This window comes from Erinaceus europaeus, chromosome 2 (genome assembly GCF_950295315.1).
Source record: "Erinaceus europaeus chromosome 2, mEriEur2.1, whole genome shotgun sequence".
Lineage (NCBI taxonomy): Eukaryota > Metazoa > Chordata > Mammalia > Eulipotyphla > Erinaceidae > Erinaceus > Erinaceus europaeus.
Window position 1 is genome coordinate 17,572,632 of NC_080163.1, and position 20,960 is coordinate 17,593,591.

General features: G+C 37.1%; 1 protein-coding gene across 5 annotated transcripts in view; it reads left to right on the top strand.

Moving 5' to 3' along the window:
- The window catches only part of AP3S1 (adaptor related protein complex 3 subunit sigma 1), a 78,672-nt gene extending 59,189 nt beyond the window's left edge, over nt 1-19,483 (top strand). For 2 of the 5 annotated variants that reach the window (XM_060177339.1, XM_016187621.2), the window contains 3 exons: nt 7,897-8,004; nt 11,899-11,939; nt 18,736-18,881. In XM_060177339.1, the coding sequence (XP_060033322.1) occupies nt 7,897-8,004; nt 11,899-11,934 (144 nt within the window). In that variant the 3' untranslated portion in view covers nt 11,935-11,939; nt 18,736-18,881. The other 3 variants (XM_016187620.2, XM_007521968.3, XM_060177335.1) reach the window with 2 other exon arrangements.
- Nucleotides 19,484-20,960: the final 1,477 nt, after the last annotated feature.

The window sequence follows — 20,960 nt, forward strand, 5'->3', positions numbered from 1 at the left end:
ACTGTTGTTATTTATTTTGCAGAATATCTTTTTTTTTTTTTTTCCTATTAACTGTGGTTGGCTTGTCAGGCAATAGATGAAAAGCCAGGATATTGATTAGGAGTCTGTTGCAGTAATACTAAAGGGGGGGGGGGTGCTATTGAAGGTTAGATATGACCAAAATGAAAATTAACTAAAGCAATACAGTATGGATGATGAAACAAGAAGTGATGGCCTATTGAAAGTTAGATGTGAAAGAGAATAATGAAGAAAATATTTGTTAAAACTTTCAACAAAAACTCATTTGAAAACAATCAGCTTCATTGAGGTATCAGATGCTTTAAAGCCCATCACTTTCAGTGTGTAGTTAACTAAATTTTGGCAGATGCATGTATTTATGTGATTATCACCACAACCAAGCTATAGTGCATATGATATGCTTGGTTATGTGCAGACATCAAAAAAGTCTTTCTTGTTGAGATTCTAAAGTGTTCTCATTTCATACACTAACTCATTTTTGGACAGAGAACTTAAACTTGATACTTTTAAGAGTATTTTAAGTTTCAGATTTTTTTCTAGTTAATGTATTTTACATTTTTTCCATGCTTAAAAATATTTTTTTTTATCTGGTGGTGGGAATTGTGTGATGTTGTACCCCTCTTATCCTATGGTTTTGTCAGTGTCTCCTTTTTATAAATAAAAAGTATATATTATTTTTAGATATTAAGGAACACAGCATTCCAAATTATCTTTTGGTACATGATTAAATGTACCAAAAATACCTTAGACTGCTCTGAGGTAATTAATTTATAGAATGCATATAGCAACTTTTTGAGCACTCTCTTATAAAATGTTGCAGTATGAGTAAAATAAGCCCTACTTATTTTTTTAAAGTCCTTGTATTATGGGGGGGGGGGTTACTGGTTTATAGCACAGTTGTTGACACATGGGTACAGTTTCTCAACTCAGATAAATGTCTGAGTTACATCCTTTCCAGCCATCATGTGCCAGGGTCCCAACATCCTCTACACCCCCTACTTCCCCTTATACCTGTGCTTACTTCACATTAATGTACATTCATTTTAGGAAAGTCAGAAAATAGTGTAAGAGGACACTGAATAAAAGCCATCTCAGTTCCAGAGATCGCCTGGTCTTACCATTTTAGAATATGTTATGTATAGATATTTTATACAAGTACATACAGGAGCAGGTCAAAAAAAGAAAGCATGGGGTAATTCAGATTATACTATTAAATACTATTAATTTCACAAAACAGTGTGTCACTATTTTAGAATGTCCCCAAGAGACCTGTGTCTCTCTTTTTTGGACTAAGTACTTGTTTTCTTTTTATATTATTTTGTTTCAATGAAACAAAAGTTTCAGGAAGAGACAGACCTGTGAAAGATATATATATTTTTTAATTTCTTTATTGGGGAATTAATGTTTTACATTCGACAGTAAATACAGTAATTTGTACATGCATAACATTTCTCAGTTTTCTGTATAACAATACAACCCCCACTAGGTCCTCTGCCATCCTTCTAAAAGAAATATTTTTATATACATATCTGTCTTTATATTGTCTGCTCAAAATAATGCTAACTTTGCTTTCAGCCCTTTGATGAAAATTGGATTGTTTTCAACTCTCACGTAGTCCTTTACTTTTCACTCATTAAGGCTCTCCTAACTGACTCGCTTCATGTTTTCTTAGACACACTTGCAGAGAATTTTGCATACAGTCCTCAGCCTACTTTTGGACCACAGCTGGGTAGAGGAAAGATAGCAGTTGTCAACATATCAAATATGTCTCCTTATTGAAGACTGTGTGTTGTGTTCCACACAGCATACCTTCACTGTGGGACCCACATTGGCAAAGCTGCCACTGTCCAAAACATTGTCCCTTTCTGTGTCACAGGAAGTTTTTAACAGTTTCAGTGCACTCTACTCCACAGCCTACAACTGCATGTCACATACTATCTTTCAATTATGGTTCTTTTTTTCTTTTTAATAACAGACACAAGAACCATCTTCTTTTTTAAAAAATATTTATTTTCTCTTGTTGCCTAACTGTTGTGGTTATTATTATTATTGTTGATGTCATTTGTTGTTGGACAGGACAGAGAGAAATGGAGAGAGGAGGGGAAGACAGAGAGGGGAGAGAAAGAGACACCTGCAGACCTGCTTCACCACCTGTGAAGCGACTCCCCTGCAGGTGGGGAGCTGGGGGCTTGAACCAGGATCCTTACACCAGTCCTTGGGCTTTGCACTAAGTGCACTTAAGCCGCTGCGCTGCCGCCCAACGATCTTTTTTTTTTTTTTTAAATAACAGATCTTTATCTGTAGCAGTCACAGACTAATATACTTGCAGTCACCCTGAAGTAGTGAGATGAAGGTATCATGCATTCACCTAGAAGATTCATTACCCACATGCTGGAGTTTTGCCTGGGGAGAAAGCAAGGAAACGCCAACTGGGTTGGAATTCTGTGGGGTTACAAGGTGAGGGTTTTCATGGGAAGGCCAGGTGTTGTAGGATTTGAACTTTCCATCTTAAAAAGGAAGGGACACCAGTTTTCTTTTTTGGCTGGTCCATATATGAGGTAGAAGGGAAGAAGTTGCAAGACTTCAAAGCTGTCGGGAGTCCAGCATGAAAGGCAGAGCCGTGGTCTTCATTCAGCTAACTTTTGTTGTGGTGGTAACTATCAGATTGCAGATAAGTCCCCACTTGCAGCAGGGAACTTCAGGGGCAGTAAAGGAGTCCTGCAGGCGTCTCTCTGTCTACCTCCCCTCTCAATTTCTTTGTCTATACCTAATCAAAAATCAAATCAATAAAGAAAAATGCATATTAAAAATGCAGTTAGCTTTATTCATGCATTACTTATATCATTCCCGTGACACCGCTATACAGCAGAGCGAGGTTGTGCCTGTAATAGTGAGACTGGTCATCACTAGACACGTCTGAGTAAAGTAGAAAAGGCAGGACAAATTTTCCATAGTACAGCATAAGAAGAAAAAGACAGTTGGAAATATGAAAAGTGAGCAAAAGGAGACATCAGAGGTAATTCGTAGGTCTCAGAAAGAGCGAGAAAGTAGTAGTAAGTAATCTTAGTTTCAGAAGAAGAGAGAAAAATCACTCAATACCTGAATAGCTAATGACCGAGAATGTCCCATAATTAAAGATACCATTTCACAGATAAAAAAATCGCAACTAGAATAAAAAGTAAAGGTACATCTTGACTAGCGATAGTGAAATTCAGTGACAGAACCCTTCAAAGCAAGCTGAAACCAAAGATTTTCTTCACGGAGGTGGTGTCAGACTAGAGCTAGTTTTCTAGTACTAACTAGAGAAATTAACAAGGGGTGTGCTGAAAAAAAGTAACAGCCACCCTATAATTAAAAAACAAACAAACAAACATCTCTCTCTCTGTCTCTGTCTCTCTCTCATAGAGAAAGAGAATGAAAGAGTGGTCAATGAAGCTTCCTTCAGTGGCCAGGCCCCTGGGTTATGGACATAGCTACGCAGCACACTAACCAAGGGAGCTATTTCACAGACACCAGCGTCACATTGTCACTGTGTCTACTACTTTCTGAAACACTTAAATACATTTTTTCTTCTTTTTTTAAAAATTTTTTATATTTATTTATTTTCCCTTTTTGTTGCCCTTATTGTTTTTCATTGTTGTTGTAGTTATTGTTGTTGTTGTTGATGATGTCGTTTTTGTTATAGGACAGAGAGAAATGGAGAAAGGAGGGGAAGACAGAGAGGGGGAGAGAAAGACACCTGCAGACCTGCTTCACCGCCTGTGAAACAATTTCCTGCAGGTGGGGATCCGGGGGCTAGAACCGGGATCCTTACACAGGTCCTTGTGCTTAGTTCCACGTGCGCTTAACCCGATGCACTACTGCCCGACTCCCTTAAATACATTTTAAGACATTCAGAACCTATCAGACTTTTAGGTGAACATCATGGCAGGTTGGTAGATGAGTTGCATTACAGATACATCCTCTCTTACTTCTATCGCATCTATTTTAAGTAAGATTTATTGAGCAAAATACTGGGATATATCAACCATATGAATTAAGATTAATCTAAGCAGGTGTTCTTATCTTCTTCCTTTCTCTCAATAAGTGGCATAAATACTTAGAATTTGTTCTCAATACTTAGAACATAGATTTTTTTTCTCTCTCTCTCTCTGGACATGCTATGTTCAGTTCTGAATTTTTTCTTTATGTGACATTTCTTACTTGGGACACTAACCTTGATAAAAGTGGGGCAGTTTTTCCACTTAATCATCCTCTATCCTATACTGTTTACCTCTTTGAATTTCTGCATAGTGTATCTTTCCTCAGACTAGAGTCTGTAGACACTTCATATCTTGTAAATGGTATTGTGTCTTTAAGGGTTTCGCTCACGAGTCTTTGTGAGCATTTTCTATCTTTGTGATTTCTGAATTTGCTTTCATCCGAGCTATTTTAACTCAGAGGACAAATCTGCATCCTAATCCTTATCTTTTACACTGACATACATTCTCAGAACTTCTTAGGTACAAGTCACATTTGCAGGCTGCTTGTGTGTGCGTTACTGTTTCTAAACTTGGTACATCCTTCTATAACATGGACATACACGGCTTCCTTCCACTAACCTAGTGACTATATTGAAGTGCTCCTGCAAAGGCGTTAGTACAGTGTCTATAGAGATAAACTCCTGGGAAGCACTGAGCAGATTGGAAGTGGAATAGTTGTTATCCTTTCACCAGTGCTGCAAATTGTGCTTTTTATGAGAATTTGTTTGAAAAAGGAGAGAGGGTGTTCATTTGCAAAAACAAATTGTTATTGTTTTTTTTTAATTTCTTTATTGGGGGATTAATGGTTTACAGTCAACAGTAAAATATAATAGTTTGTACATGCCTAACTAACATTTCCCAGTTTTCTACATAATAATTTAACCCCCACTAGGTCCTCCTCTGCCATCATGTTCCAGAACTTGAACCCTCTCCCCCCACCTCAGAATCTTTTGCTTTGGTGCAACACACCAACTCCAGTCTAAGTTGTGCTGTGTTTTCCCTTCCGTTCTTGAAAAAACAGAAATTTTAATGGATACTCAGTTCACTAACCATGGTCCTCTGAATTCTGTTCCTGAACGTTACCTATTAACTTTCACCTAATTACTTTCTTTGAGTTTTTATAGATTATGACAGCAAATTAATTAAATGCACCAATTGAATTAATTGTTATTTGCAAAAAAAAAACTTGCAAGGATTTGAACTTAAGCCATGTAGACTGAGATTTGAATGACTGGTTTGCCACTCATTAGCTCATGTGTCTTGAGTAAACTGGTTTATTCTCTCTACTGTAAGAAAGGTTAGTGCTAGATTTAGAAGCCATAATATAAGATCAAGGCAGTTTTGACAAATGATACCTAGTAACTGGTTAGGATGGTAGAAGGTAGGACCTTTAGCAGCAATTTTGAAAGCAATTGTGATTTTCAGTTTTGTTTGGTCTGCTAGAGAAACTACTTTTTAAAATTATCTTTATATATTGGATAGAGATAGAAATTGAGGGGGATGATAGAGAAGAAGAGAGACAGAGACACCTGCGGCACTACTTTTACCACTCACAAAGCTTCCCCCTGCAGGTGGGGACCCGGAGCTCGAACCTGGGCCCTTGTGCACAGTAACATGTGCCCTTAACCAGGTGCATCACCTGACCCCTGGCAAAGTAATTTCTATAATTCTTTTTTTATCATTTTCTAAAAGGTTTTATTTATTTATTAATGAGAACATTAGGAGGAAAGAGAAAGAACCAGACATTACTCTGGAACATGTGCTGCCGGGGATGGAACTCTGAACCTCAGGCTTGAGAGTCCTGTTCTTTATCCACTGCGTCAACCTCCCGGACCACTTTTTTTTTTTTTATCATTTCTATTGGGGTGGGGGGGGGCGGGTAATGGCTTATAATGCAGTCCTTGGCACGTAAGTACAATTTCTGATTTCCCCGTGAAAGTTCTCAGGAGAACACTGTCATCTCAACCTAGGTCCTTCTACATCATCACGTACTGGGACCCCATGCTTCTCTTCCGCCCCACTCTCCCTCCTCTTCCCCAGTGTTTTGCTTCTATGCAATACACCATTTCATTGCTCATTTATTTATATTTCTTTTCACAGAGCACTGCTCAGCTCTGGCTTGTAGTGGCGGTTGTAGTTGGGACCTCTGGTGCCTCGGGCATGAAAGACTTCTTGCATAACCATCATGCTGTCTCCCCAGCCCTCTATAGTTCTTTCTTCAATTTTTCTTTATTTTTTTTACTGGGGGGCACTAGTAGCTTACAGTTGCTGGTACATGTGTAGAATTTCTCAGTTTTCTGAAAACACTCTCACCCCCAGCCTAGGTCTTCCCCCATCATCATGCACCAGGACCTGAAAGGTCCCTCCACACCCCAATATCCTTGACTTTGGTGAAATATACCATCTTCCACATTGCTGTGTGAGCTATCCAGCTATACAAAATGAGAAATTCATAATAATGAAATGTTTTCAAAGTCTTTTGTACAGTTGTACGAAGTTTTATGAGGTATGAAAATCAAATATATTTAGTAACAAAAATGTTGTCATTTAAAATGACTGTATTTCTTATTGGATACTATACTAAGCACTGAGCATGAATTATTTAATTTTTCTGAGAACTCTTCTCAGATGCCTATGCTGTCTGTCTCTATTTTACAACAAAGCTAACAGATTCCAAAAAGTTAAGTGATTGCCAAAAGGAATACAGTGGTAGAATCAGTATTGACTTCTGTCTAATTTCAACGTCTTCCTTTTAATGTCACTACATATCTTGATACATTTGCTAATTGCCAAAGGGAATCCGGTGGCAGAGTCAGTATTTACTCCTGTCTACGTATAGAGTCTTCATTTTAATGCCCCTAAATATCTAATATATTCCATGGCATGTACTACTTCTGTTGAAACCTAAATTTAACTCTGGAGGTCATTTTTGGTAAAAAAAAAAAAATCCAGATCGTTTTTTTTCTTCCTAGTGGAAGATGCTATTTTTAGCTATGCAGTGTATATGATTGAAAAAAAAAAAACCAAAAACCCAAGTGTTATATTTATAGAGTGCTTTAGGGTAAAAGCACTGTTAGCATCTGCAATATAAAGAAAATTTACTTTAAAAAATCTAGAACTTGTCGGGCTGTAGCGCAGTGGGTTGAGCACACGTGGCACAAAGCACAAGGATTCTGGTTCCAGCCCCCAGCTCCCCACCTGCAGGGGAGTCGCTTCACAAGCGGTGAAGCAGGTCTGCAGGTGTCTATCTTTCTCTCCCCCTCTGTCTTCCCCTCCTCCTCTCTCCATTTCTGCCTGTCCTGTCCAACAAAGACGACATCGGTAACAACAACAATAATAACTACAACAATAAAACAAAAAGGGCATCAGAAGGGAAAAATAAGTATTTTTTTAAAATCTAGAACTTCTAATAATGGCATATAACTTTATTAAGTACATTAATCATAAAACCTTTTAATAATCATGGAATAATAAACCGGCATAAAAAGCCCTCATAGATATACATTAAAGCTTTAAGCTTAGTACAGAAAGCTAATGTTTATTGATTATTTCATTTTGTGCATTTCCATGGGTGACTTCATTTAATCCTTTGATCAACCAGAATAGACAAAAGGAATACTATTAATAAGATCCTCTCAGCATATAGAAGAACCATTATCATTTCGGTTTTACTGCCTACTAAATAACAATTAAGAAGGTTACATAGCCAAATGTTCTTAGTAGTTACTAGCGTGGATTATCTTTTGTTTTATAACTCACACTTGTAAAATAGATAAGTGGTACTTGAAACAAAAACTTTTGGAAGCATGAAATGTTTTTGTGTTTGTTTGCAGTGAGCTTTCTTTTTTTTACTTAGGTTCATAACATTCTTGCAGAAATGGTGATGGGGGGAATGGTACTGGAGACCAACATGAATGAGATCGTTACACAAATTGATGCACAAAATAAACTGGAGAAATCTGAGGTAAGAATGGAAAGGGTTGCTATCATAAGTGAAGGCAGTAGTCATGCTCTTAAGCTGTGCATGATTTGTAGTTTGCACTGTTTGTCTTTCAGTACCACATGTTAGACACACTGGGATGCTTATTCAGATTTTTAGAAACGAAGTGTATGACTTTTAGTCTGTTAAATGTTCTTTGAGTACTACCCACTGAATAACCGTGTGTATTCTTTTAACTACAGTTGTAAATACATTGGGAAGTATGCACAGTTCCAAATCTGAATTGCTTAAAACAGAAATGACTTTATTTGAATGATGGAATGTTGACTGATATAAAACCTCTGTCCATAAATATCAAGGAGCTCTTAGAACTAATATTTTGATGGTATATAAAATTAATGTTAAAGGGCTATTTCTGGAAAAGGAAAGGAGAGAAAATGGATTTCTCATGAGGAACTTGTGTTTAGCAAGCCTGAATAGACACTGAGAAAACATAAGTCAGTTTTTAACTTCTGAATTCTTCCCCAACTCACTGACAAGTTAACCAAGTCACATATTTTCTACAGTGATACCCGTATTTATGGTAAGAGAAAGATTTGGTTAAATACAGGGAACTAATTTTGTGTTCTTAAATTGGATGAAGACTGATCAGCATTTAGCAATGTATCAAATCTTATGTTAGCATCTTAATGACTTGTCTGTTAAGACTAAACTTAATATCAATAATAGATGTTACAGGTACACTACTCAAATCCACTATTCTGTTGACTATTTCTCTTACTACAACAGAAGTTTAGAAAAATGAGTAGTCTTGCTAACTCATACAGCTCTACTTGTCTGAGGATACATATCTTTGGCATTTATAGTAATAACATAGATTAAAACATTAATTTCTAGTGTTTGGTACAAGTTTAGTTGTTTGGTTGATTTCTAGTCAATACTACCAATCAGGCAGCTGGATGCTAAAATATGCTAGCATTCATTTATAACAGGTGAGTTTTGCAGAATTTCTATCTTGTTAACACCAATTTAGCCTCAATAGAATTGAATGAAACACAGAATGATGAATAAAGTCTGAGAGTTAGGAACAGTTGAAGCTTTGTGTAAAAACACTTTCCAGTGTTTTGTTTTAAATTAAAATAGTATTTCATTTCTCCTTATCTTAATTCACCATCCCATTTGGTTAAAAAGAGAGAGAGACTTGTAAAGTATAAAAGAGCTTAAAATTATGACTCTGAAGTAACTGTATATATTTTATGTGATCTCTAGCTAGTTTTTCAAATACTGGCTTTTAGGGGGCAGGGAAGAGAAAATATAAAATATATTGAAGGAGACATTTTGTTTAAAAGATAGGGAAAAGTGCTCAGCATTATTTAACATAGTTGTTTTGCAATATATTATTTAGTATAGTAAAAAATTCATTATTGCTTGCAATGCCTTTTTAAGTCTCAAAGTGAAATTGGGGGGCCAGGAAGATATCGCAGCCTGTTAGAGCACAGAATCTGCACAGCAGAAGCCCCCGATCCCCCAGGGGCAATCCCTGGCACTATCGGATGTCTGGGCCTCCCCTCCCTTCTCTCTCATAGTAAACAAATAAATATTTTTAAAATGACACTTGAAATGTATTTAATTTTCAAATTTTTGCTTAGCAAAACTATGTAAAAAATTTAAGGGGGCCGGGTAGTGGCACACCCAGTTGAGCACACATGTTACAAAGCACAATGACACCCCCAGCCCCCACATGCAGGGGGAAAGCTTCACAAGTGGCGAAGCAGTGTCCCTCTCCCTCTCTGTCTCCCCCTTTCTTCTCAATTTCCTTCTTTTAAAAAAAAAACCCACTTAATTTTTTAATTACATTTATTTATTTATTTATTGGATAGAGACAGCAAAAAATTCGAGAAGGAAGGGGTCTGGAGATAGATAGAGAGGGAGAGAGGCAGAGAGACACCTGCAGCTGTGCTTCACCACTCGCAGTGCTTTCCCCCTGCAGGGGCTCGAACCTGGGTCTTTGTGCACTGTAACATGTGTGCTCAGCCAGGTGTGCCACCACCCAGCCCCTCTTCTCAATTTATGACTGTCTCTATTCAATAAATAAATAAAGATAATTAAAAAAATTTTTTAAAGAATTTAAACTTGACACAATCTTATTAATAACAAGCCTAAAATGAGTGGAAACAGGGTAATTTGTGGATTCTGTGTGCTCTTCTATAAAATGCATATTGGATTCATATCAGTAACTTGCTCATTTTCAGGTACCTCTATCCCTAAATAGTGTCCTTTAAATTTTTAATTTTTCTCCTTAGTTTTCTACGTATAATACTGACAAAAGTCATGAAGGACCACTATTGTAACAGTATAGTGGATACGAGCTTTTTGACTGTTAATCTTTGTCAGTAAAGTACAGAATTTACATTTTTATGGAAATAAATAACTACTAAAAAAAACCTATAAATTTTAAAAATCCTTTTCTAGAAATAGTACTATTTAAAATAGTTTTGCATAGTGGTGTGTACTTCTGTTTTTCCTCTATTCACCTATCCCCCCCCCCTTGGTTGTTGCCAGGGCTTCACTGTTCAGTATCACCCTTTTCTGAAGGAGAGAGACAGAGACAGAGGGGAAAGGCACCACAGCACTAAAGCTTCCTGAAGTGTGGGGGCCAGACTCGAACCTGGCATGTGTACATATCAAAGCAGGCACACCATCCTTCTGAGCTTTTTGCCAACCTACACTAACCGTGTATGTTTTTGGTTTGTTTATTTATTTATTGGATAGAGACAAAAATTGAGAAGAAGAGAGAGAGAGAGACCTGTAGCAAGCACTGTTTCACCACTTAACAAACTTTCCCCGCTTGTAAAGTTTCCCCTGCAGGGAAACTTTATCTGTTACTAATTAGTTTCCCTATGTTTCACCTCTACAAGAAAGTATCGATAAATCTTAAGTCTGATTGGAGATAAGCAACAGCATTGCTTGTTTACTGTTTTTCTGCACGTGATGTGTGCTGATGTATTAACTTTAAGATAGAGTTTTGAGTCAAATCGAGGCCCTTTTAAAAATCTGTGTTGACAGTTATATTGTCCGTGTAGTTGTCATAGATTTTAAGTATATTTGGAAGGTTACCAGCATTATTCTAAACACATTGAAATGTCCAATGTTTTTATAAGGGTTCTATTTCTATGTTACTCGAGCTGGTTAGCCCTACCAAATACATGGCTGCAGAATAATTCCAAATTTTTCGAGAGCAAATGTAAGCTCTCGCTAAACTTCATTCAAAATTCATGATGTGTGCACAAACTCTCCAAGAAAAAAGTTAAAATCCGAAGTGTCCCAGAGATGAAAAGATTTGTTTTAAAAATTCTGATAAATGATTAGCCTATAACACATCTCTAAAAATGAGCCGGAGTATAATAAGATGCAGCTCTCATAATATGACATGGATCTATTAGGAAGCCTTCATTTTGTCAAAAAGTAAATGTTTTAATATCTTAGCCTAAAAGTATCCAGCCACAGATGAAAAGTAAATCAGATTAATTCCCAGTGTAGCTAGGCAGGTAAAAGGTAAGCTCTCAGACTGTTAAAGAAAACCAACACACAGCTACTCTCTGAATGTGCTTTCATTTGGTCCACATCAATAGGAAAATGGTTATACAGTAATACTGGGGTCTTGGGAACGAAAGATTTAAGCTGGTGGGATTTGGGGAAGTGGAAGAGACACCCAGAAATCTGCCAAGGGACAAAAAAGTTCTCCCTGGGGGGTGGAGAGAGCGGGGTGGGGTTGGGAAGGCTTTGAAGTGTTTCATGTCATTTTTAAGATGCATAAATTGGTTTGAATTTAGTCAATACTTCTTTTTTTAAGTCAGTACTCTATTTTTTTCTGAACATCTTGATCTTTCTAGCTCTTTCCATTCTTCTCTCTTACAGACCTTTATCTTTCAATCTCCCAGACAGGACAGGTAGACAAGGTATTGCTGACTTTGAGACAAATGTACTTTTACAAAAGGGAAAGCAAAATGATGTCAAAGGCAAATCATTATTTAGGCCAGACTCAAAAATTCTTTGTGTTCCTGAACCCATATAGTCCCTGTAGCCTATTTTTCATTCTAGTTTTTTCTTGTAGTTTCCTCATCTTTTATTGGGCTTAGTGTATTTTTACGAGTGTGTCATTGATGTCCATGTCTGTTCTGTTTTGTCTGCCTGCATTGTAACAGGAAGTCTGTATGGTTTTGTTTTTTTCTTTTGTTTAAAAACATTGTCATTTAACTGACAAATTACGTTTGTAGAAATGACAATTTGCTTTTTGTATATAGTAATTTTGAGCATTATATTGCAGAAGCAGTCTTGATTTTCCTCGCGAAGATATTTTCCCCTGTGCTTCTCAGTTAGGATTCTAAGCTAAAATTGCCCACTGGGATTTGGAAGCTATGAATTTTAAAACCCAAAAGCAGAACCTCTGGAGTTTTGTACACAAATTGAGTAGCTGTGAAGTCTTAGAAGAGTAACTAATAAATAGTATTTCCACCCTCCCCACATACACACAGTGGTTTTCAGTTCCAAAGTCTTAACAGAATTACTTTTACATTTTTGACTGCCTCGTGCATATTCATAGGACCTGGGATCAGATGTGCTGTTGGTAGCTTTCTTACTGAAGATGCTGGAGGTCCAGGTTCAATCTCTAGCACCACCAAAAACCAGAACTGATAATGCTCTGGTAAAAGTAAGAATACAAATAAAATAAAAGTGACCAACAGCAAGATAAGAAATCCTCTAAAACATAAACTGAATGCTCTAAAAAATGGAATTAAATACATTACCAAAGGTGGGGGGAGATGGATTTCCACTGTAGCTACCTTTTGACATTTGAACATGTCATTATAAAGCTCAAAACATTACAAACCATGACAAAATTTTTAAGTTTGGGGGTCGGGCGGTAGCGCAGCAGGTTAAGCGCACATGGTGAAAAGCGCAAGGACCAGCGCAAGGATCCCAGTTCAAGCCCTGGCTCCCCACCTGCAAGGGGGTTGCTTCACAAGTAGTGAAGCAGGTCTACAGGTGTCTATCTTTCTTTCCCCCCTCTCTGTCTTCCCCTCCTCTCTTCATTTCTCTCTGCCCTATCCAACAACAACGACAGCAGTAACAACAATAATAACCACAACAATGATAAAACAACAAGGGCAACAAAAGGGAAAGAAAAGAGCCTCCAGGAGCAGTGGATTCGTGGTGCAGGCACTGAGCCCCAGCAATAACCCTGGAGGCAAAAAAAAAAATTAAGTTTTATTTATTTAATTTATGTTGGATAGAGACAGAGAAATCCAGAGGGAAGGGGGAGGGAGGAAGAGAAAATACCAGCAGAACTGCTTCACTGTTCATAAAGCTCTCTCCCTGCAGGTGAGGACTGGGGGCTTAAACCCAAGTCCTTACACACTTATAATGTGTGTTTTTAACCAGGTGCACCACCACCTGGCCGCAAAACCCTGAAAAATTTTACAAAGCATATTGACAAATATTGGAATTATTATTTTTAAAATCAAATCCTAGCTTTAAGAACATTTTCTCAGAATTTTTTTTTTCTCCCCACACAGCTCTAAGTAGTAAACTGTGAATCTTCAGCAGCGTGTATACAGATGGTAATCAACACCTTTGTTGCACAAAGTCATTTCAGGAAATTTGTATGCTTCCCAGCAAAAAAAAAAAAAAAAAATTTCTAAGTGAAAAAGATTTTTTTTTTTTTCAAATTAAAAATCCTTTGTCAGGACCCAACAGAAAGCAGACTTATAAATGCAACAAGTTAGATCAGGTATCTCCCTTACTCATGAGAAATATCCCTGTGAGGGTTTCACGCTGCACTTTTGCTATTCACTGGTTGCTCCCTGAGTGTGATAAGCTTCAGTGCTTAGGCGACTTCGCGATTTCTTACTCCAAAGTCTTAAGTTATATCATTAACTGTGGGCACTATTTTTGGTCCCTGGATCCATATAACTTTATCCCTAGAATATAAAATGCATAATCACCTTATTCCATTGATAGTTATTTTATTGCCAGTTTTATGTCATGCTATTTGCTTTAGTGAAATTGGTATTTTCTACCAGAGGGCCATCAAGTACTTGGATCTCTTAACTGCCATTACCAGGACGTAACTGGGCTAAAAAAAAATTTTTTTTTAAAGTACGTTTTTAAGATTAGCGAATAACAGGTCCTTAAGATAGGTTGGAAAGTTAGATTACAAATTGGTTCCTCCCCTCAAATCTTGTGTGCAGTTTTAAGAATTATAGTGAAAACCCCTTAGGTCCATTAGATCACTTATAATGCTCAAAAATAGTTCTGTTAAGTCAATCAGTGGCATTAATTGGCTATATTTATTTCACACAGGAAAATCCTGTGTTAGAAATAAAATAAAGGCTGTGGGGCTGGGCGGTGGTGCAGCGGGTTAAGCATACATGGCGGTGAAGCACAGGACTGGTGTAAGGATCCCGGTTTGAGCCTCCGACTCCCCACCTGCAGGAGGGTCGCTTCACAGGCATAGAAGCAGGTCTACAGGTGTCTTTCTCTTCCCCTCTCTGTCTTCCCCTCCTCTGTCGATTTCTCTCTGTCTTATCCAACAACAATGACAGCAATAACAACAACAACGATAAACAACAAGGGCAACAAAAAGGAAAACATAGCCTCCAGGAGCAGTGGATTCGTAGTGCAGACACCGAGCCCAGCAGTAACCCTGGGGGTACAGAGGTTCTCAAAGTAAAATTCTACCTCACCCCGTGCAGAAATTAAAATACTGACATTTTCTGTGTTTCCTCAAAACCTGCCATTCTTTTGTTAACGATTTTGAGTCTGAAACCATTTGATACTGTGTTTATTACTGTTGGTGTTCTTTTACTTTGCTGTTAGGTCAAAATCATGAACATGCATATAGTACCTTCCAGCAGGAAGGGGGGGGGTGAAGGCTTTAGTATGTACAAATTATCCCAGCTACCATCTTATTATGCTATATCCCAAACTTGGAAAACTATTTTAAGATGGTAGGATATTATTTTATGTCTTAAGGTGGAAGAAATACTTGGATTCTTTCCTTTTCCCATTGTGCAAGTTAATCACATATTGCATGAGGAAAAAGGAGCCTTCAGATTCCTTGAGGGATATCTTAGTAATGCTGCTTTTTTTTTTTTCTTCAGTTTTGCTTACACATATTCTGTTTATTTTTGGGTCTGGCAATTAAAAAAAACAAAAAACAAATCATATCCATCCATTACTATCTTTGTGATTCAAGCGCTTGAAATTTCTGAGAGTATGTCTGTATAGAGTCGTCTGTCTGTTTGGCCTCATTTTGGAATACTGGCAGACTTCATTTTGTTTTCTTTCTCTTGATTCTGTTTATTCACTCTCCCGAGAGAGCAGACATGACCATTCTTTGATATACTGTACTGCATTCCTTCACCCCATCCATACTCTTAACTGCTTGAGGCTCATTTCTTTTCGTTAGTGCAGTTGCTGCAGGCTCTCTAGTGGTGCTCGAGTCGAACATAGATGGAAACAAGTTATTTCTCCAGTAGGGTTGTATTCCTTTTTACTTCTGCTGCCTGTCAGATGTGCAATCCTAAATCTTTTAAGATCTATGTTGTACAGTTAGGGGAAAAAAAAAAAAACAACGGATATTTTAAATGGTCCATGCAAATAATGAGTTAGCCAAAAGTGATTCTTGTTCATCTGAGTGTTTAAAAGTTGTGTTAGTAAAAGTTACTATGTTGCTTTGATTATATCTTACTGAAAAAGAACCCTAGCCACGATAAAAATTAGTTTATACCTGATTCATCACAGATTTTTTAATGGCAAGTTACTTCTTTTATATTCCATCACTTAATAAAAAATGTTTTAGACTTCACTTTCAGGGAAGTCTAAACATGGCATTTTCTGTTTTACAATGGTTCTGGTGTTAACTGACTACCTGAATAATTTTTTGTTTGTTTGTTTTTTCAGCCCTGCTTTTTTTTTTCCTTTTTATTGGATAGAAACAGAGAGAATTGAGAAGGTAGAGGAAGATAGAGAGAGAGAGAGAGGTACAGAAAGACACCTGCAGCCCAGCTTAACCACTCAAGCAGCTTTCCCCCTGCAGGTGGAGACCAGGGCCTTGAACCTGGGTCCTTGTGCACTGTAATGTGTACACTTAACCAGGTACACACTGTCAGACCCCAGCCCTGCTTTATATATATATATATATATGAATGCTGATATCTCATATTTAAACAGTCTTCATATTTTTATATTCTTCAGAATTCTTTAGAAGTTTAGCTAACTTAAAACTACAATTTTTCCATTTTCTGCCTTTTAAATTCATGACATTTTAACGAACATGCTTGAGAAATAATTTGATTCTCTTAGTTCATTTGCGTGTTCTGAGTAGTTACCATCCTTTGCATGTCTATGGCTTGCTTTTTAGTTTAGAAGAACCATAGTTCGCTGTACTTAGAGACTTCCTTTGGCTTTACGTAATAAGAACATGGCACATACATGCTATTTGAATCAGTTGCTCTTTTTGACTGTATTCTCACTAGCAGCCACCAGTTGACATTCCCTGTGGTCACAAAGAGCTGGTTTTCTTCTAATTTTCTTAATTTAATTCAGTTTAATTGTTTCTGGTATAAAATGTTATGGAACAGAGACTTGTTAACAGTGAGATCTAGTTAAATACCAAAAATATTTTCTACCGTGTGTAAATGTATACTACAGCACCAGTAAGTGCGCGCGCGCACACACACACACACACACACACACACGCTCTTTCCTTTTCTCAATAACCAAATCCTTTAATAACTCATGACTTCTTAAATACTCATGTTCAAACATCAATCTTTTATATTATGTGTAGAAATCCTGAAATGACAATATTTGCAAATGGTTATTTTTTATAAGAAAAATGTTAAAGCCATTTAACTGGAAATTTTGCAAAATTGTTTTGTTTCCTTGGCAGACATCATACTTCCTGGTAAAAGGAAGGAAGTTTCTCAGTAACATGACAAAGTTCTTTCGATTTGATTCTTTCGTCTTTACGTTACTCCAACTTTTGCTAAACATTAAACTTAGAATTATCAAGTAAAAGGCCTGAGTAAGCTTCCTGCCACCCTACTGCTGTTCACTTCTGTCTCTGACATCTTTTGGGGCAAAGGGAAAGCAAGCGAAATGTAGTAAAAGCTACATTGCTTCAGGTAGGTGTTAACGTTGAGGTTAAATTAACTTTTTCAGTTGTGCTTCCAAAACAGCTAGCCTCCCCTAAATTGTAAAAATTGCATTCTCCTGCCCTCTTCAGTCTTCAATTGGGTCTGGAGTCTTTCATCCATATGACCCTTATCATTGCCTGTGTGGACCATATCGATTGTGAATAATACAGTTTTACTGATTTTCCTCTTATTTCCAACTCTGAACTGATAACCCATGATTTTTATTTCATTGCTTAACAGTGTTTGTATCCTTTATTCAGCCAATAGTTTACACTGGCCTATTTTGTATCAGTCAAGATTTTTCTCAGGTAACAGCTTTATTATTATTATTCTAATAAACAAGAGGTAGGATTGTATAAGAGGAAAAGATGCAAAATTTACAAAAAGGGACTTTACAGCTGGTGTTTCAGATTACACAGACACTGTCTCTTCTATATATAATCTAAGCTGATGAAAAAGGAGATTTTTGTTGCCTACTTGTCTGCTTTTGTGCAAAGTGATGTATGCCACTGGAATAAGATATGTTTGTTGGCTTTACTTTATTATGTTGCTGAAGTGGAAATTGATGAAAGCTAGTTGGCATATAAATTGAACGTTAAAAATTTGAAGAATGCAGGTGTAGCTACTAGAGAAAATTATATTGACACCTATTTTTTCTTTCAAAAATTGCAGGGTTTTTTTTTTTTCTACTAAGGTGAAAATTAACTATTATTCTCTAATAGTACTTGCTGGAAATTTTTTAATCCACTTATTTATACAACCTGTTGCATTTTCTCTGTCCTTTCTCTGAATGTGCATATTCTCAACTGAGCATGTACCATTATTTATATGACAATATTTTTAATGATTACATTCTCTCCAATGCATCAAAGAGTGTCATGCTCTTTTTCTTAAATTTTTAGTTTTAACAGAACTGTTCTCCTTGGACTGAGGCTTCATTTTAAAAGCCTGATTTTTTTTTTTTTTTTTTAGTGCTCTAGTACTTTAAAGGTTTAGCAGAATCTCCACACTTTAAGAACTAATCAGACATTTTTTCACTCTTCTAAAGCATTTGGGATTTTACTCTAAGTAAAGAAAGTAAACAAACATGATCTATTATTCTCTGTTTTCATTTTATAGCACACACTGATACTAAATGCCATTTTGCCATATTAAAAGCAAAGCACCCCCAAATCTATTGTGCAGAAGTATTGCAAGAGGTGGAAAGATGTATAGAATGTTTTGTGATTACACTGTAAGTCAGTTAAACCAAGATACAGGCTCTGTCATTTGCCTATTACATGTAGTACTTAACTAGCACAGACGGGTTTGTGTTAGAATCTTTACATTATTATCATTGCATGTATTCACTGTATTTTTTAATATGTCAGTTGTTTTCTCTCTAGATTAGTATTTCAAAGCATTCATCCCATACCAATCCAAGCCACCATCTATCTGGTTCCTATGCTTGTTATATGACAGTCTTTTATCATTGGCCTCCATTTGAATGTGTTTTGCTGAGCCCCACCTGAGTTGTACATTTTCTTTTTCTCTTATTTGCTTCTGTATACAGGCTGGCTTAGCAGGAGCTCCAGCCCGTGCTGTATCAGCTGTAAAGAATATGAATCTTCCTGAGATCCCAAGAAATATTAACATTGGTGACATCAGTATAAAAGTGCCAAACCTGCCCTCTTTTAAATAAAAAAAAATAAAAAATATTTTAAAGGCCGCTCCCAGGTAAAATCCAGGGGAAAAAGTCATCTAAGTTTACCATGCAGTTGTTTACCAAAAATAGAGGAGGAGAGTCTTAACTTTTGCTCTTGGTTTTAAGTCAAGGTACTGTATAGAAATTGTGTGAAATCACTATGAAGTTCAATGTTGCTTTTCTTCTCAGTGACTTTAAAGAAAATTGAGTAGTTGGGGTGTGATTGTTTTTTTTTTTGTTTGTTTTTGTTTTCCTTTTGAAACAGCATTCCTGTGCCCACTTCAGGCATGCCTCTATGTATTGGCTACGACAGTATTTCAAAAAAAGTATTGGAGACATTTCTTTAAATTATGTACAAACCGAAATGCTGGTGTTTTATATAGATCACAAGTGCGACATTCCTTAATTCTTTCTGTTACTTGTCATTATTGTTATTTAAAGAACCAAGTCTGTATTGCATGAAAACGTTCTGACTTTTTTCTCTTAGTTTAAATAAACTCCAAGGTGACTGGACTTCTAAAGCACCTTTCTGTTTGCCTGACACCTACTTCAGCAATAATTGTTTTTATGACCCTCTGACTCAACAAAGTAAATAAAAGTATATTTTATCACTGCTGAGCAGCCACTAATGTTGATTTATTTCACCTGTGCTCAAATCTCTAGTACTCAGAACTCACTCAGTTTTTCGAACACCGTTTTTCCATAAATAATTGAGGGCTGCTTTATTGTTAGTTATTGTTGTTAATCTCTCAGGTCTCGAATCCCTATAACTAACAGAAATCAGAGCTAAGGAGTTCTCTGACTCTCCCTGCCCCCATCTCTCCCAATAAAATAAGTTATCAAAAATGTTTTTTTTTAATTGTTAAAAATCCATGGGAACTGCTTTAAAAAAATTTAAGTATCAAGGGTCGGGCAGTAGTGCAGTGGGTTAAGCGTATATGGCATGAAGTACAAGGACCGACTTAAGGATCCCAGTTCAAGCTCCCGGCTCCCCACCTGCAAGGGAGTTGCTTCACAAGCAGCAGTGAAGCAGGTCTGCAGGTGTCTATCTTTCTCTCCCCCTCTCTGTCTTCCCCTCCTCTCTCCATTTTTCTCTGTCCTATCCAACAGTGATGACATCATCAACAATAATAACTACAACAACAATAAAAAAACAAGGGCAAGAAAAATAAAATAAATAAGAAATAAAATTAAGCATCACATTGTGCTAATAATAACCTTAAAAAAGGGAGAAAGAGAGAGTGTGTGTATTTTTAATTTTTGGCACTATGAATCCACTGCTCCTGGTGGCCTTTTTTTTTTTTTTTTTTTCCGTATTACTGGATAGGACAGAGAGAAATTAAGAGAGGAGGAGCAGATAGGGAGAGAGAAAAAGACATCTGAAGACCTTGCATGTGGGGAGCCAGGGACTTGAACCCAGATCCATGTGCTTAGTACTATGTATACCTGCCAGGTACACCACCACCTGGCCCCCTGTATGTTTTTTTTTTTTTTAATGGAAGGATAAATCTATCTTCAGGGAGAGAGAAGAAGAACAGTGGAAGGTGAGGACAGAAGCTAGATTTAGTTTTTGGAATGTGCTTTGATGTGGAGCTGTGAAAATATTTTATGTTATGAGTAGTCAATACTAACATTTAAAATAACCCTAAAATTGAAAACAAAACAAATGAATTATACAGTGAGTTGTGGCATAACACCCCCCGAGAGGAACTGTTTCACATGACTTTAAAGCACATGACTGTGACAAGCTGGGGAGGGTGAAATCTGCTGACACTTGTCATGCGAGACATGAAACTGTAAGCCTGTGACAACACTAGCCTTGGAAACCAACATTTCCCCAGTAAAGTGGGTTTCTCTCTCTCTCTCTCTCTCTCTCTCTCTCTCTCGCACGCACGCACGCACACACACACACACGCATGCACTCACTCACAGACATGGGACTGGGGAGGCAGCATAATGGTCATTCAAAAACACTCGTGTGGAACCAGGCGGTGGCACACCTGGTTAAGTACATACATTACAGTGCACAAGGACTCAGGTTCAAACCCTTGGTCTCCACCTGCAGGGGGGAAGCTTCACGAGTGGTGAAGCAG